This window comes from Patella vulgata, chromosome 1 (assembly GCF_932274485.2).
Source record: "Patella vulgata chromosome 1, xgPatVulg1.2, whole genome shotgun sequence".
NCBI classification, from domain to species: domain Eukaryota; kingdom Metazoa; phylum Mollusca; class Gastropoda; family Patellidae; genus Patella; species Patella vulgata.
Window position 1 is genome coordinate 31,339,580 of NC_065879.2, and position 18,422 is coordinate 31,358,001.

The following is an 18,422-nucleotide window of genomic DNA, read 5'->3' on the forward strand; positions in this document are numbered from 1 at the left end:
AATAGTATAATTATTTTTGAACATATTGACTCGATATAAAATAGTATGATTTTATTGTTTGTGTCGCACCCATTACCATTACAATTTAAACCCATCACGTATATAGACCAATCTACTTATCGCGTATCCAATGATAAATAAGATTTTGCCCCGGCGACATTGACAACTGTGTATTTCCCAATAGTAAATCATAGATTTTACGACTTCTATTGGAAGATATTAAGTTTACACAAATTAAAATGATAAACATAAATGGTTCCAGGGTCAGTGAGTAAGTTCCGGAACAGAAACCCCCCCACAACCAACAACATAATTTTAATAAACTATAGCATATACTTATGGAAAACCGATGCTAATATATAACGTTGATAACATTGAGAGAATCTCTTCAAAACGTCGCCCAAAATATTAGTAGCTGTTTTCCATAAGTACATGTATGTGCTATAGTTTATTAATTTACCCAGTTACTAAATACCTGTGTACGATTGAAACATAATTTAATATAAGTTATGTTTGGGAACACGTGGAGGTTGTCCCTTTAACTGAAAACACAGAATGTTATCATCGTCAACTCGCCTTCTTGAACCCTCTTTACCCCATCATATAAGACATAAGCCACACTTACAACACACGCGCACTCCAGCTGACGTTTCGCACAAACACCCCCCTATAGTATGATACAAAAATCTTATATATTACATACATGTAGCGTGTAAACCTGACGTGTGGTTAATACATTATTATCTCACACCTCAATAATTCATCATACTTTATCTCTTTATAAAGATAAACAACGACTATTTCAAGATGAGTTTCCACTTAGAAAAGGGACTTTCAAAATTTTGATTTATAACTAAATCATCATTATATTCCCTTTTTAATTGTTTAATCAATATCAAGTAAAGAAATGTGCACGCAGCTGTTATATTTTTTCCAATTTTAGCGATTTATATACCTTTAGAATAAAACGATTTAAATATCTCCGTTAATCTGAGAATTAAAGTTCTTTTCATAATTTTGATTTTAAAGCATACCCTTCTAATACCAAGATTAATTTGAAATATAAATGTTGAATCAGAATTAGAAATTGGGTATATTATGTAAGTTAGTGTTGTTTAGTCTGGCGCCTTCAATGCTTTTGGATACAAAAATTTCTGCGAGATGGCACCGTGTATTATTAATTAAATAGAAATGCCACAGCATTTATGGTTAGGTGGGTGAATTTTGATACTAAATTGGCAGATATCACCATTTACTCTTTTTTTTTAAGTTTAAGTTTTAGACAAATTATCTTTCGGGTTGTAATACAGCTTAATTGGAAGATACAAATTAATCTCCTCTCAAATACCTGGCTACATGCCTTAATCTTTCCTAATCTCTTTTTGTAAAAAATTCTTACGCTATAGCCTGTATTTATTTACTTATCGGCTACGATCAAAAGATCGAATTAGAAAGCTATTTGGAAAATAGCTGAAAACGTGTTACCAACAATATTTGAATAAATAAAGACGGTTAATTAATTAGAGAGTAGCGAGAGAGGCGATATAACCAATAAACCCTATTATAGCGCTAATCAATTTGTTTCGCTTTTTGTGGGGCGGGGTGATTCGTGCATTGCTTGGTTGCTTTCAGCCAATCAGAGTTTAGTTCCCAACAGATTAATTCTTATGACGCGTGCACCTGTGTAACGATTGACGTATGCGCATGCTCGACGAGTGCTAATTCTATATGTATTCCTGTAAGTACGGCCCTTAAAACATCTGGGTGACGGAGTTTGATTTACAAAATTGAGTATTGTTTTCTCGTCGAGCGGAAGAAACAGACAAAGTGTGTATAAAGATTGCTCGTGTAGTGTAAAACCAATCAGTCTCTACACATGATCCTAAGTGTTCCTCACGTTGTTAGAGCAGACGAAAGCTCGGAACTACCAATGATGCCGCGATCGTTTTTGGTGAAATCACAAAAGTATCCCGAAGAAAGTGAAATGTCTGGTAGTGATCATAAAAGTGCCTTTACCCTCGTGACGCCAAGAAAATCAGGTAAGAATTTTGTTAAATTGATTAACATTTTATTTGTCTTTATCGAATTTAATTTTGTATAATATATTGGTATGAACAAAACATATAAGGATATTTTAAAATGGTCCCACGAATGGAAAAAAACAATGAATATTAATTTTCGACAAGATTTAATTAATTCAGATGAAAAGTTTATAAACAAATTTGAAAACTTTAATATATGTCAATTAGTGCTTAAATTTTGAGCTAGTTTATATTTCATAAAGTACCTTCAAATTTACTGAAACGTTACTCGTTTACTTCTGAAATGTTTCCTGCTTCTTTATCTTATTTAAAAGTACATGACAATGATAGGCTTACCACCTGTTCTCAAAATAGAAAACCTGGTATTTTGTTTCCCATTTTGTGATAAAAGACTAACTTGTCGGTTTGAAACTGTTCCGAGTCGCCTAATGCATAATTAATATACTATTCTTTGATTCAGATTTCAGTTCAACAGATTTAAATTATGTCTATTATTTATTGTCATCTTTTCTTCATACAATAATAGATTTATTATCAGAGATTTTATTTATTTATTAGACTTAAATTGCAAACATTTTCTAAAAATAATTAGGCTTGCAACAATATAAATTATTTGTTCTCAGTATAGTTTGATTTATAGCGTACACATCGAATCAATTTGTAAGAACATACAGCATATAGAACATTAAAAAATTTTTTTAAACTTATTGCAGACATAACCTCATTGAACATACTATTTTATATTTTTCTGATGAATAAACTCAAATTTCCTCCAATGTTCCTACAATTTTGTGATTGATACAAAATGATTAGTAGACCGTATTCAGTGCAATCAGTTTTAAATACAATGTTCTATAATATAAACTTCTCCTGTAATATCTGATTGCTATATGTTGTTATTTTCTGCCATTCCATGTGCGTTAGGTTTACAACAGAAAAGGGAAAAAAACAAACATAATTTTGATTAATTTTCAATTTATATACAAGGCAGCCAATTTAAGTTGAATGGAGTGTGGGGTTTATCTGATATGTGGTTTTAGATTAGTGATTGGGACAGCTCTATAGCACGATATATTTACTAATTTTAGGTCTATATTGGGTCTGTACAAAGAGAAATTTATCTCGCAACGCTGATTCTATCTTCGGACATAAACTTTGTAAATGAAACAGATAGCCAAACTGACCAAATAAATCTACTCATATTTTCTCCCAAATCGCATCCTTTTAAACAGTAACAATTTGTTCGGGTTTTGATTGATGTCGGTTGATTCTTTCCAATTTAAAAAAAAAATCCCAAATAGAAATGAAATGTAAACACATTTGTACTTTAAGCTATGCAACTTATTTTTTATATTATATTATATATATTTCTCAACAATATTCAGCAATATGATGAATATAATCCGCTGCTCTATTCATTTCCTTCATAAGCTAAAACTGTATAAAGATAAAGTTTGTTTGTTAGTGTGTTTGTGGCTTAACCGTAGGAAACCAAATGCTTGAACTTAAACAAGATTTTTTAAAAATGGCTTTATGATAAGGAATTAAATGATGCTATTTATTTTGTATGTAATGATGAAATTGAACCTTAATGATTATAGTGGTATTATTGATGTTATGAAGCAAGAGTCTAATATATACCATTACATACATTCTAGACTACATGCATGAAACATTACCTTGGGGAAAACTGTTTTTCTGGCAAATTTAAAATCAACACCGGGCTAACAAAAATGTTTTATTTTCATATGTATTTCCATGGTTTATTCTTACTTATTTTGAATTATCTAAAAGAATACCGTCTGTATTTTAAGGTAGACTTACATCTTAATAAATTATTACAACACACCAGAACTGAAATCATTATCGGGGTAAATACAGGTTTTTAAGTTATAGGTCCTAATTCAAACAACCCGATCTATACAAACCGGTATAATTCAACCGTAAAATTGCTGGGATCTCTATGTGGTGCCGTACTTATGTACCTTGCACTTAATTATCTACTAGTTTGCAAACATATAGCACATGCGATTTAATCAGGTGTGGTAACTCAATGAAACGTAACGGTACACTTCGGTAATAAGTCTATTAACTTGTAAAACACGCCCACTTGTGGTTGATTGACAAAATAACAGTATACAGGTGGGTGGAGTAGAGATTTAGAGTAACTTGTAATTAAGGTCTTAGTTTTAAGGATGTTATAAATTAAACATTAGAAACCGTCCCCTTTGTTCTAACTGCTAACTGCTGTTGATTCTGACTGCCACACCGATAAGGTATCATTGTGAATAGATCAAGTGTTGCGAGCTGTGTTAATCAAGTGCGCCCACAGGTGTAATATACACACGATATATCGTCATATCTTTCATCGCCATCATCCATATTGATTGTTTACACACAGATGAACACCTATATTTACATCTCTTAAAGCGACAGTCTCTGTAGGCCTATAGATAAATCTAAAATGTACATATCAATGATTTCTTTACATTCCCTTTCAGTTTGCATAAGCTTATAAATTAAATTGTCAATTTGCAAAAATATCGATTGTCTTAGGAATCTTTCAAAACAGACAATGTTTCGTTATTATAATGTCAGATTTATGTAGCTATATATAGATAACAAGTATATAACGCTTCATCCTATATCTGATCAGCATGTTTTTTTCTTGATATTTTATTTCTTAAAATGTCTTTAATAGTTTGTCTTGTCAGCAAGGTATGTCGTATTGGTTTTGTTTGCGTGTAGTGTGATCTTCATATACATGTACTTACTATTCAGAGATAAACAAAATCTCTAACTTATCTGTTTATATGAAATATACCCACAATTATTGATAAAGTAAGCTCGGATTTTAATATATATGGAATTCTCTTTTCATAATTTCTTATTACATATAATTTTGGTTCATAAATCACAAAATCATGAAATCAATTCAATAATTCGTAGGTGATACATTTGCTTTGTTATAAACCAATATGATAGTCTGTATTTGTTTTATTGGAAAAGTTGAGTTTGAAGAATAGATAAAAACACATCCATATTCTGTTTAAAAATCTAAAATGTGATACAAAAAATGTATTCCAAAGTTATTATGTTTTGGTATTGATGGTAGCATATGATGATCTGAACAAAAATAAATTTTAAAATAGAAACTAATACCGACCGAATTTGAAATTTTTCGAGAACAAAGAATTTAATCAAAATTCATCAAGTACATTAAAAATCCCAATAAATCTAATACTATTAAAGCTTTTGTGAATACTGTTTATCGTTTTAATAAATAAGAGACATATGTTGATAACTGTTCTTAATGTGAGGGTACCGAGCTGAAAGAACAATCAAAAATTCAATTTGTTATTGATCAATACCTATATACTTACAATATAAATAGTATATATTATTATCAACCCCTATCATAATTCTACTCTTTAAAGATACTTGATTTAAATCAATACTGTGGTTCAGTTGATGTGCTTGTGTGGGTTATCAGCGATTAGATAGAAATAGCAGAAATATTTATTAATGTCAATATTTTATCAGCTCTATTCTGTATAATAACCTACATGGTAACATAAAAAAATGTTTGTATATCGTTAATTTTCATATTGCACAAGGTACCGATATGGTCCAATAAACGTTCAATTCGAGCGAGCATACATTACGTACATTGATATATTACGCACACAATATTGAATCAGCTGCTGAGGTGAAATAAAGATATAGTAGAATTGTCTACTTAAATTCTAACGCTATAACAAGTTTTATATTGATGCCATAAAAACAAAGGGAATTGCGGTCATACTGTGATGAAGGCGAATTAATGCTTGAAAAGTGGGATGTTTAAAAAAAAAAGACACAAAAAATCTACAGAAAAATCTACAGAATAAAACGAGTTGGAATCATAGCGAAGTATACAAGATCACGTGATCTCGATACAAAATGTTCAGTCAACATGATTATGCCTGAATATGTCGATTACAGATTTGAATATATATTTTTATATACCGAATAGCATTGCTTTATATGTAATTCATTTTGACAATAATTCAATTATGACTAATAAAAAGTTTTTATTGTCAATTTTACGATTTTCATTCTGTGTAAATTGACAATTACAAGAACGGGATTTAAAATGGATTGTTTATATTAATGGGAATAGTATTGTCTGATATTGTATGATAAGTGTGTATATTATATACACTTATACATTTTGTCATAAACAAAGGAGATGAATAATTTCTGATTTTAATAAACAAACCCATTTCCTATTAAAGACGCATTATGTTAGATTTAGATAAAGAGCTGACACTTCTCGCTGTATTAATTTTAAACTAAATAATGAAAGGGGAATATATTGAAAATTTCAGTCAAATTACTTTATTTTGAGCGAAGTTATGAATGTTGGAAGTTTTGATAAGAATAGCTTACGATGATAAATAAAGTCTCAATTATCCATTTGTAAATTAAATTATTAATTAGCGATCGCGTTTCAATCCATAACAAATCGCATTCATCCGATAGTCTAGAGAGCTGATTATGGGTATGTCATGTAAATAAGTGTAATTAAAATTATATAACATTTGAGGGAAAAAGAAAGACTTGTAATTGACAAATTTAGCTCTAATAAAATACATCTTTAAAGTCTGGAATCTTGGTATGAAATATAAAGCATCTCTGAAGTCTTAGTCGTAAATCTGGAGCAAATTTCGACCCTATGGTTCTAATTCATTTTTTTTCTTCCAGATATGCCATCAGATAGTGATACGTCATCCGAAAGTCTAAAATATCCCGTTAACTGTCCATCTCTTGGTCTAAGACCCAATTCGCGTGGTGGTATGGAGAGTCCAGAAAGGGATGAGGAGAGTGACCACTCACCCAGTAAGGTTGAACATCACAATAACCGACTTCCCCACCCCAGCTTCAGCGCCTTTAGGCCCTGGTTAAAAGAATCATCATTAGCTACATCAATACAATCTACATGTACAACAGGTTAGTCCACCATTTTACTCTTACGTATAATAAACGTTCGCCAAAACCAAAATGAAGAAAGATAATCTGGGTTTTTGCATGTCACCAATGGCGTACGACTATAGGGGACGAAGTAACTGGAAGGTTGCGAGGAACACGTTCGTTGTTTCTGTTTATAAAATCGAGTCGAAATACTCCTGGAAATAATTTAAATGCCCCTTTATGCGATAAATTTAATAAGCTCTTTTGATCAGTTATTGTACATGTATAAACCCGTGTCTTCTATTTTATTTTACAGGTGCACCATTTCGTTCTATGGTTCAACAGTCTTCTGATTTACGGCTTAACTGTTCCGAATTATACCGTTATCAGTTCTTAAACGGCTTATACAGAAATTCTTTAGAACTGTTCCCATTTGGCTCACCATTTTGGATGAATACCCAACGGATGTATGCCGGGTTTGAGAAAAACTTTCCATTTCTGACCAGAGACAAAGTTTCCGCTCTAAATATGGCGCCTGGTATTTTTGAAAAGGGTTCTTACGAATGTGTTAAATGCATGAAACAATTTAGTACGCCGCATGGTCTGGAGGTCCATGTTCGTCGTTCTCATAGTGGTCGACGACCTTACGCCTGCGACATCTGTAACAAGACTTTTGGACATTCTGTGAGTTTAAGTCAGCATAGAGCCGTTCACACTCAGGAAAAGAGTTTTTCTTGTAATCAATGTGGCAAATCCTTCAAGCGGTCTTCCACGTTATCTACGCATCTGTTAATACACAGCGATACTCGACCCTATCCCTGTCCTTATTGTGGGAAACGGTTTCATCAAAAATCGGACATGAAGAAACACACTTATATCCATACTGGTATGTATTCTCTTACCTTACTATCATTTAAAATAATTGTAAACATATTTACAAAGCCTATTAAACTGAAAATAAGTCATCCATTGGGTTATCCTTTTGTCTTCCGGTGTTATAAAAATACAATGCATTTAGGAAAGCAAACATGAGAAGCACAATCAATAAATAAATATACATTTAACAACGAATCGCATTATTATCACATAAAACTTATTTCAAAATAACAAAGAAATTTAATTTAAAACAACAATATATTAGGTTAATAATTTTTGTAAAACGAATTTAATATTATACGAAAATATACAAAGAGCTATTCACTGAGTTGACAAAATGAAATAATTAAAGCGTTTTTATAATCAGTCATTTGAGTGGCATTTAGTATCTGGTGGATAATACACGGAAACTTATTAGATGGAATAATAATTTATTAACATGCAACGTTTTGACGATATAATTAGATGTTAATAAACAAGTAATTGTTATCATAAGTTCCAGGGTATTTAAAACTAGCCACTACTCAGTAGGCACAAAACTATATAAAATGAATTTCAATTTTATCTTTAAATCTTGTTTTTCTGACGTTAATATAATCATATTAAATATTTTTTCCTAATCGATAAAAATAAATATAACATTATGATACTATTATTATTCATACTCGTAGAAATTGAAGATTTTAAAAGACCCATTCATATTCAAAATTCCATATCCAAAGGTGACAATGTATGCATTTTCTTTATTCGTTGCTATATATATTATAGATAACGCAACTAAGGATTTACATATATGTTTTATTTATTTTTGTATAATATTTTGTGCGTTTTTTTTATTCTTTGGAAATAATTCAAATTCAGAAGATATAGTCTATGTGATTATGAATCAACCCTCCCCACCCCCTAACTGTTAACACAAGAGAATATACTTTCTTGAAAACTTGCATTCACAAAATAGTGAATCATTTACCACCATGACTGATCATATCAAATCAGCTTTTGTGCCGAACATTCTCGTACGAGTAGCATGACATTGCCATATGACTCGATGTTCGGTTGATAAAGTTGAGTTGTCAAGTTTATTTTTGTGAATTAATTAAGTCTTTAACAGACGTGTTAGGCTCTAATTAACCCTAGAGCTGCCTTCTTACCCCGATAACTAACTCGTGTCAAAAGTCAGAAGTCTTGTCAAAAATCACATACGACAGTCATGGAAACATTTCTCTTCCACCATTCGCTTTATTAATTCTATTATCTTCTGCGATCAAGTGCGGGCCTCTCAGCCCCGGTGGACGAATATAATCACCATGACTGTGTTGGAACTGGCTCTAATTGCTGGCCCAACTGATTCTTAAATTAATCTAATGGCTGATTTGATCATCTCGAAAAGCAAACACAACTCAGTCGATAGACCAAACCTTAAATCATAGCCAGCTTGTCCCTTGAGAGTTACCTTTAATTCTGTCTTCATTTGGTAACGTATTTAGGCGTGTTCGAGTTAATCGTTTGTCTTACGACTTATTCACATGCTGAACAGAATCGGACAAGTCCTGAGGGGATTGAAACGAGCAGTAGCCGCTTATTGAAGACATAATATGATTCCACGAAAGGTGTAAGTTTCAATCACAATTTCGTGACAACTTATCTTTTGTTCGTCAGGCTGTTAAAAAATGAGCATCTCATAAATCTCCACAGAAAAAGGTGAAGGATTCAATCAGAAAGAAAGATCGGAAATAGTGAAAGTGTGAATTTAGTGCGTGATGCTTTCAAACCATACAACGTCAAAATCTGGTAGTTGCATGAGCAAAGAGACAATAATAATTAGTCACACGTTTTGAAATATGCGGGTTGTGCACTAAAACGACATTCTAATAACCATTCCACATTACTTAAGAACGACAATGACCTCAGTAGGAGTACTTAATTTAAAACGTAATAAAACAAAAATGAAACAGCATGTAGCAGTGGTTTCCCCGGACTGGTTACCAGTTGAACATTGATAGCTGGGTTTGCTGAAATTTCAGAACCTAAAATAAGTTGGAAACGAAACGAAATATAAACCAATATTAATAATTAAGCCGACTAGGACTTGTCTATTTTACCCCGAACGAATTGGTCATAGGCCTACATATTTAGATAAATTTGCCCACAAAGTATACTTATGGAAACAGATTAAACAATTAAAAAAATATATGTATACATTTTGAAAGCCAATAATGAAATGAAATAGGGTTAACGTCCTACTGTTTTACTGGGCTCATGAAGACGGGCATAAGCCATACTGGGGGTTTAATCTGAATTGATTTCAGAATAATGCCTTATTCTGGATTTAGGCGTCAAACTCAATTCGCTAAAATCCAAACTGAATCTGAAATGACGGACGCATTCATCTTGCATATGAATGACCTTCATTTCTGCTAGTTATGCGCATTCAGTGTGGCGCATTTCAATTTCAATTCAATCCGAATAAGCTGTAATGTGACGTACCGCTTTTAATCCGAGACAAACCAATCCGAATTCCAGAGGCCGGTCTCGGGAATTCGCACTGAATTCGCATGCAGTGTGAACGAAGCTACAGTGTGCAATGAGGGAAACTTTGCTAGGACAGCGGCGCTACGGACTACTCTTATACCGGATTCCAACTGCCAAGGGATCTTTTACGTACACGGTAATGTGTCCACGGGACCTCGGGTTTTCGTACCATCCGAAGGACTAAATGTTGTCCCTTGTCAGACCCTCAGCCTTGCACCGAACCACGCCGAAAATACCGATGAACTTTCTCGGCCAACGCAATGTTTTTTGGTTTTTTTTGTTTTTTTTGTTTTTATTTAAATATAGTATGCATGTTATCATTTTGATCTAATATTTTAAAATATTAAATGTGAACTCTAATGTAGATCATCACGTAGCGATAGGTATGAAGACTTGAGAAATGGCTTTGAATTTGTTAAATTATATTTAAAAAATAAATGACAATAAAATAGCATTATCATTGATTGGCGTTATTTGAAAAAAAAAATTATTACTTACCATGTAGGATCTACGCTTACAAATTTTACCTATTTTATTACGTCATCGATCTGGTTGATCTACGTCACAGCCAGCTGTGCACCTGTTCAAAAAGCAATATTGGATCATCTGCACGTGGAAACGATTTTCATGCTTTATTGAAATGTCAACGGGTTGTGGTATTTGAAGATTTAATGCTTCATTTCACACACATTAACATAATTGAACAATGTCTAGAAGACCAACTACAAGTAGTTTCTGTCAACATTGAAGTGAATTTTATCCTAAACTTTTCTATTCCTTGAATCGATGACATGCGGCTAACCAAAGAAACCACAAGACACCACGTATGATTATAATATACGTGTCAAAATTTTGACGGGTACAACCAATATGACACTTGCCGTTTTAATATCTAATATTAGTCACTTGTGGAGTTTGTTTTCTACATAATAAGAGATTAGTCAGGATATTTTCTTATTGCGGTTCGCTTTTTGTTTTTCAATCGTCTTAAAACCAGCCGACACCATTGGATCGATGCACCTCATACAGGTTGCACTCAACGTCTTAATACGTTTTTTCTTCTACAAATGCAAAATGAATGAGTTGGGAATTAACATATCATCTACAGCTGCCATGTGGTAGAAAAAATGCGAAAATAATAAGACAGTATCGGCAATAAGTTTTTTAAAAGATTTATTTCGTTTCACTTAAAAATGATTTCAGTTTTTGTAGTCAATAACCAGACTTATGAAATCTTAAACAGTGGAACATACTTTTAAAATTTACAAACGTTTTAGAGACTCGACAGTTACATTTCATTTTTATATTCGATGGTAAAATCAACTAGAATGGAAAACCAAATGTTACATCAAACTTAATTTTAATTCTGTAAAAGATGTCTACGTCAGAATGAAAATGATTCTTCTAAAAAAAAAAAAAAAAAATAAAAAATAGATAAATAAAAACAGAAATGAAAAAACGCTAAAAATATATTCTTTTAGAAAATTGAGTCAGAGATTAAATTTTAGGATATTTTTTAAACATTTTACCTAAAATTAATTAGAAAAACAGTAAATTAAAATGGCCGAATTATGAATAGATGCCGCAAAATGTCTCACATTTAGGTCCACAAATAAATATAAGAAAATATAAATGGCATCATTCAATGAAAATGATTATTTTTATTTTACAAATGACTAAATGGAATTGTTTTCTAAGGGACATAAATGCATGGCTAATGAATGCAAATGCATACCGTTAAATGTAAATGAGCGAACATGCAAATGAAAATGAATAATGAAAACATATACATGAACAATAAGGAAAATTTATACAGGAAAATGAACAAGTGGATTATAGTTGTAACACTAATATGTATTATTATTAATCATATAATTCAGAAGTTGGAGAATAAGTTATTCATATGAAGCTAGTTATTTTAAATTGGTTTATTTATTTATTTTCAGGTGAAAAGCCCTACAAATGTACGCATTGTGGTAAAGCCTTTAGTCAGTCATCAAATCTTATAACACATAGTAGAAAACACACCGGATTTAAACCATTCTCTTGTAAAAGCTGTAATCGTTCCTTTCAAAGAAAAGTCGACCTACGACGTCACATGGAAACACAACATTCGGAAGAAAAGCAGCTACCAGATACGTCAACACCACAAATTGTTCCACAGCAGACACAGCCCCTTAGTTTCATAGAGACAAGGCTGGAAGAAAACGAGTCGTTAGAGTTGGACGAATCGACAGAAACAATTATAGACGTTTAAATAATTCTAAAAAACTAAATTAATTTTTTTAGAAGTATATCGAACATTTCTAACATTGTGATTTAAATTAAACACCAAATATAAATTATTTATAGTTTTGACCTTTTGCATTTGTATAATGTGATCCTAACATTGATTAATTTATAACAACACCGCGAATTTTCTTACCAAAAATATATTAGACTCTTTGCACTGCTTTCAGTACTGAAGTCGGAGAGCAAACAAAACACATACATTTTATCTACGGAAAGGTATTTGACCCCATATTAGCTGTCTTCATTTGCCAAGTCGGTGCAGAAATGTAGGACGTCAAACCCCATTTGATTTTCTTTCCATATTAGCATTGGTCAAAAATTTGTTATCAATAGGCATAATAAAAATGATGGATTAATAAGTTAAAAACCGCATGAAATATCTCTTATGCCACGACTGTCCTATCTATACGAAGCGATGCTATTTATGACAGCTCCAATGTGATGTCATGGAAAGACATATACTTCACATATTAATACTTTAGCCACATCTTCGTATCTGCTCTCTCATTTCTGAATTCATTTTGTTCAGACTCAGACTAACGTAATTATTGATTTATGTTTTTGTTACTTATATTGAAATAATATTGTGTTAATAATTTTTTTGGAGGTTTGGTGCAATAATAACCTATTTGTATTATTAACCAGTTTTATGATATTGTATCCTATTAGGATATGTCAGCCCACTATTATACTATTATCATATTTGTAAATATTATTATTATTATTACTATTTCATTAAAACTGTTATTGGAAAGGGATAGTTTTTGTCTTTTGTTTGCAATGAAAGTAATTTTGAACGCATTATTTTATATCAATTCATGAAAAGCCAATTGCTTAGCATTATGAATAATGAAGGTTTGAACATATGACTATCAGACCGTTTTATCCAAACCTGGTTATATGAACGAGGGCCCCAAAAATTCCTTCGAATATAAGTGATATACCATGGGAACTTTTGAGGCTAACTACGGGGCATGTGGTGGAAACCTACTGTAGGCTATTTAAGTAGTTTGTAATGAAATGAAATGGGGTTTAACCTCCTACTGTTTTGCTCCATGGGAGATGTAGCATCACTTCTGAACATTAGGCCCCTCGTTAGGATCACCTCAGTTATCTCCATTAAGAATCTGCTGAAACACATATTTTGAAAGCAATCGATCAGTGTCACGATTTAAAACTTTACGATGCGGAAATGGAGAAGCACGCAGGGGAGAGGGGGGGGGGGGGGTCCCCAGTGATCTTGTATATTATACCGGGTAATTAATATATTTTCAGATTGCTCAATATGACTACCCGTGTGTAAGAGCACCAAAAGAGTATTTGCCGCCAGGAAATGAGAACCCTTAGAACGCCCCAGTCATATCCTTTCAATGTGCTCTTTCACCACACTTTGCGCATGGGGGTGGGGGACTGTCTTTCCCCGGCGGTGGTGCGAAGGGACACGTGAATTAATAAGTATGCCCTTTCTGATTTATATTTTTGCCCGGACGCTGAGAACCGTTGGTACGCCACTACATTATGCTTAACTACGTACATGTAATTAAGTCCGATGCACCCCCACCCACCTCGTTTTGCTAGCTGTCAACATAAGGTTTTTCAGACAAAAGAAGATTTTTGTGCTGGGTTGTTAGGTATATGCAAATTAAAATTATTTTTCTATATGATGAATGCGACAGCTTATTAATGTTAAAGAAAATAACAACATAAAATCTCAATAATCAATATACATGTAGATAGTTTTAATATTCCTACAAATTTGGGTTCGAAGAATATACTCAATTATTCACAAGGCGTGATTAAAAGTGCCCCTCCCCACTCCCTATACCACGACACCTTTCAAATACATGTAAATCAAATTTATTTATTTCCGGCTGGAATTTCGCGTTAAAAATGTTTAATATTTTTTTTATAAATTTGACTTATTGTGCAATAAAATAATTAAATGACCTCAGTTAAATTTGCTACAACGTATAGCAATAATGTAAAATATGAATTTAATGTAGAATCGTCGGGCTTTACTTTGTCGACCTGTGGTTCATACAATAAAAAATATATTGTAATGACATTCGATGTTTACAACAACATTCAATGTTATTCACTTAAGAACTAAACGGGGTCTCTGTCGACTGACCAGACCATCATTTTTTAGCAGATAGAAAGGAGTGTTTATTTATTTTCCAGTCTAATTTAAAATCGATTGATCACTGACTGATACAACACCACATATTACAGCCCCCCCCCCTCACCCCCTACAGATTCGGATATCGGCATATTAAGCACACAGAATATTATTGTACGGTTGTTCACAAGCAAAACACAAAAGAAGAAAAAAAAATTCTAGGAATCTCTTTATCTGAAATTGGTGGTATTTCCATGGCGTGCCCAAAAAGATGTCTAGAATAAAAAAAGAACGATTTTCTACTCGCAATGTTCCTTTAAAGATTGTATTTTTCGATTCCTAACATAAATTCACTAGCCGATTTCGGGTTAGATAGAAATAGGTTCCTAATTCACGTATCAACCTACGCGTAAAAAAACCTAAATCGACAAAGAATCTGATATAACTCAGAACATTGCAAATCACATACAATTAAATGCTCTGGATTTCACATTATCTTGGATAATACTTGGATCGATTTCTAAATCAAACCATAATGCAGTTTGTTTTTAGCGTAAATACAATTCAAGTTACACAACATTGCAAAATGGGCGTAATCTACTTGTGTAGAATGTGATAAAGATAGACATATTCTGTACATAAAGATCATAATTGTCAAATGGAGAAAAGCCATTTGACTTTATTTAAAGAAGTTTAATAGCTCTGGTTATGAACAATGGTATGGGGTGTATTTCTATTAAACATATATATTTCTTGGAAGGTCCGATCTTAAATATTACCTTTAACCACTCTATAACATACCCAAACTACAGGGATAAAGCATTATATCATTCGAGATACAGGTACTTTTTGTCATTATGCAAATTTCAACGCTTCTACCAATATATAGAATTAATGAACAAGTGTTGGAGTTACTCGGCAACGACCGAAATATTGGCGGACGTTCTGCAATAATACTTTAGGCTTATTGGGCAAGTCTTTAATTTACTTGTTCCTGTTAGTATTTGCGATGCGACTCAACTGGCAGTGTGTGTGTGTGTGTGGGGGGGGGGGTAATTTAGTTCATCAATTGTTGTTTCCAGATAATTATGATATACTAGAGTTTTTTCGGGGGTAAAAAGATTAGAATCCACGGAATGGTTAAATCAAAGTCAAATCGGTTATATCTCGATCTCAATGTTACATCTTAATCGGACGGGAAAATTATTCCAGCAAATCAGAATGACTTCAAGCCAGAGAGAGCTCTTTTAAGAAACACCGAACTCGAAGCAAAACAGTTTCAGATGTCGACAATAAAATAATAATGATTATAAAAAAAAATGAAAACTGGAAAACAAAAATCTATACTAAAAAATACATTAACGACAAACTTGTGCCAAAACACGAAATGCTGTGCGACTCGTTTTATTCTTAAAAAGATTGTCACGTTTTCCTTTATATGGTGACTTGTCATGCTTGAGTTGCCACTCTCTAGTTTTTATTTGATTATCATACAAAACGATTAGATATAGTTACACAAATAAGAACGAAAAGCTACAGCGACGTTAAAACACAATAAAACAAAACAAAAAGAAAGGGGAACAGGTAGTCAAAAAACATCGAGAAACGTATATGGGCATTAAGATGCAATTAAAAAATTGCCGAACGGCCATCGAAACGACGGGTCTGTTGTTCACGGAGGTGTAAAATGCCATACTGACATGATATGCTTGATACATCTTCAATAATGCCACTCTTCTTTCTAATGATAAAGTAACCATTATTTAATTGCTGCGCCACGTGATGTTAAATCTAACAGGATCTGAATTATACATATTGACTGTTCTTAATATAGTAATTAGTAATATATACATTTTTTTTTAGAAATTAAAATAGAGACATTATTATTTTACGGGTTCGGCACAATATGGAGGGACATTTTGAAAGCTGGTTGAAAAGATCATTGTAACAATAAAACGAATGTCTTTTGTGATATCTCGTGTTAAGTATGTGTGTATAATTAGCCATTTAAAAATTGGTTATTAACCGTAAATACAAGGTGTCAACTGTTATGGAAAGATAAAATTTAAGTTCTGTGTGAAATTGACAAAAAATAAAACAACATCATTAAACACTATAAGACTAGATTCTATAGTGAAGCGCTCATCGTGTAATTCAGAAGAACACTAATTCTAAAATTTAGTAAAACGTAATTATTGTCAGTAAAACATTAATGTAGAAGTAAAACATATTTATTGTAATTCAGAAAAACACTAATATTCGAATGTAGTAAATCACAAATAGTGCAAGTCAGTAAAACACTGATACTGGAATCTAGCAAAATATAACTGAATACAACTGTTGCAAAACACTTATATTGGACTCTTGTAAAATATTGTAGTTATCAATAAAAACAATTGTGCTGGAATCTAGTGAAACACTTAATTCAGTAAAACATCAATACACGAATGTAGTAAAATATGATTAAATATAATTGTGTACAACACTTAATACTGAAATCTAGTAAAATAACAATTATAAACCATTCATCTGGACGTTTGTATCGCAGAGTTTCAGATAGCTGCTTGTGACTAAAATATAAACATATAATTAACCAGTTATATTCACTGAAAGATATCTTGGTTCCATAACAGCTAAATTTTAAAAACAGAAGAAAGTTAAATACCGAAATTAGTAAATAGTAAACATTAATAATATTAATACTAAAATCAACACCACACAACATAATGTATCTTTCAATTTAAAATAAGCACACAGAAAAGATTTTGAAAACAGGTTAAATTGCCCGTGAACTAATTAATATTACATAATATCTAAAGAAGATAATACTAATGATATTCACAGTCACACTGTTTTAATGACAACAGATCAATAGTAGAATAAAGTATTATAAATTTAACAAATTAACTGATGAAAGAATTCCATTCGCTTTATAACCAAGGCTACTAACTCCTTTTAACCTTATTCTAAATACTTAAACACATTTCGATTTAAATAATACGACTACAGATTGAAGAGCTAGAGAAGTTACCCGCGTCGTTTTAATTCCACGTTAAGCAATTTGAAGGGAGCAGATTTGGTCATCTTCATTCTAATCACAGATGTCTTGTGATCTCGCGAGAATTGAAAGATTTCAAACTGAATTAGAGGAGGAAGAAGTTGGGAGGAAATCTTGTTAAAAATCAGAGGTTAGACTCGCTAGCTTTACAAGTCAGTTTAGTAAACAATTTAAACAGCAAATTATCATGATAGGGTTTGCAGAATTTGGCTTTAATCTAGTTGCTAAGATTGATTGAGTACAGAGAGAATATTTGTTCGATGGAACCAACGCGGTTGAAGACCTCGCCTTTCAAATAACTTGTAAATACTGACTGAGTTATTATTTTAATACCGTGAACAAATTCGCCTTAAAATCTTTGATACGGTTTAAATGGTTTATTTAAATATGGCAATCTTTGATCCTCGCTAGATGAACTTATTAACTAGTACCACTCTTTATATAAGGTTATAACTAAAATGATATTCCTGAATATACGCCAGAAACGTCTGCCGGTGGTTCGTAACTCCCCCAAAAAATTCAATTTTAAGGCCTCGGCAAAATTTGATGA

General features: G+C 32.2%; 1 protein-coding gene across 1 annotated transcript; it reads left to right on the forward strand.

Moving 5' to 3' along the window:
- The first annotated feature begins 1,757 nt into the window (after positions 1-1,757).
- On the forward strand, positions 1,758-13,373 carry LOC126825355 (zinc finger protein 34). Its single transcript, XM_050554957.2, has 4 exons — positions 1,758-2,039; positions 6,789-7,034; positions 7,312-7,881; positions 12,350-13,373. Exons 1-4 carry the CDS (start codon positions 1,877-1,879, stop codon positions 12,658-12,660), a joined length of 1,290 nt encoding a protein of 429 aa, XP_050410914.1. The 5' UTR covers positions 1,758-1,876; the 3' UTR covers positions 12,661-13,373.
- Positions 13,374-18,422: the final 5,049 nt, after the last annotated feature.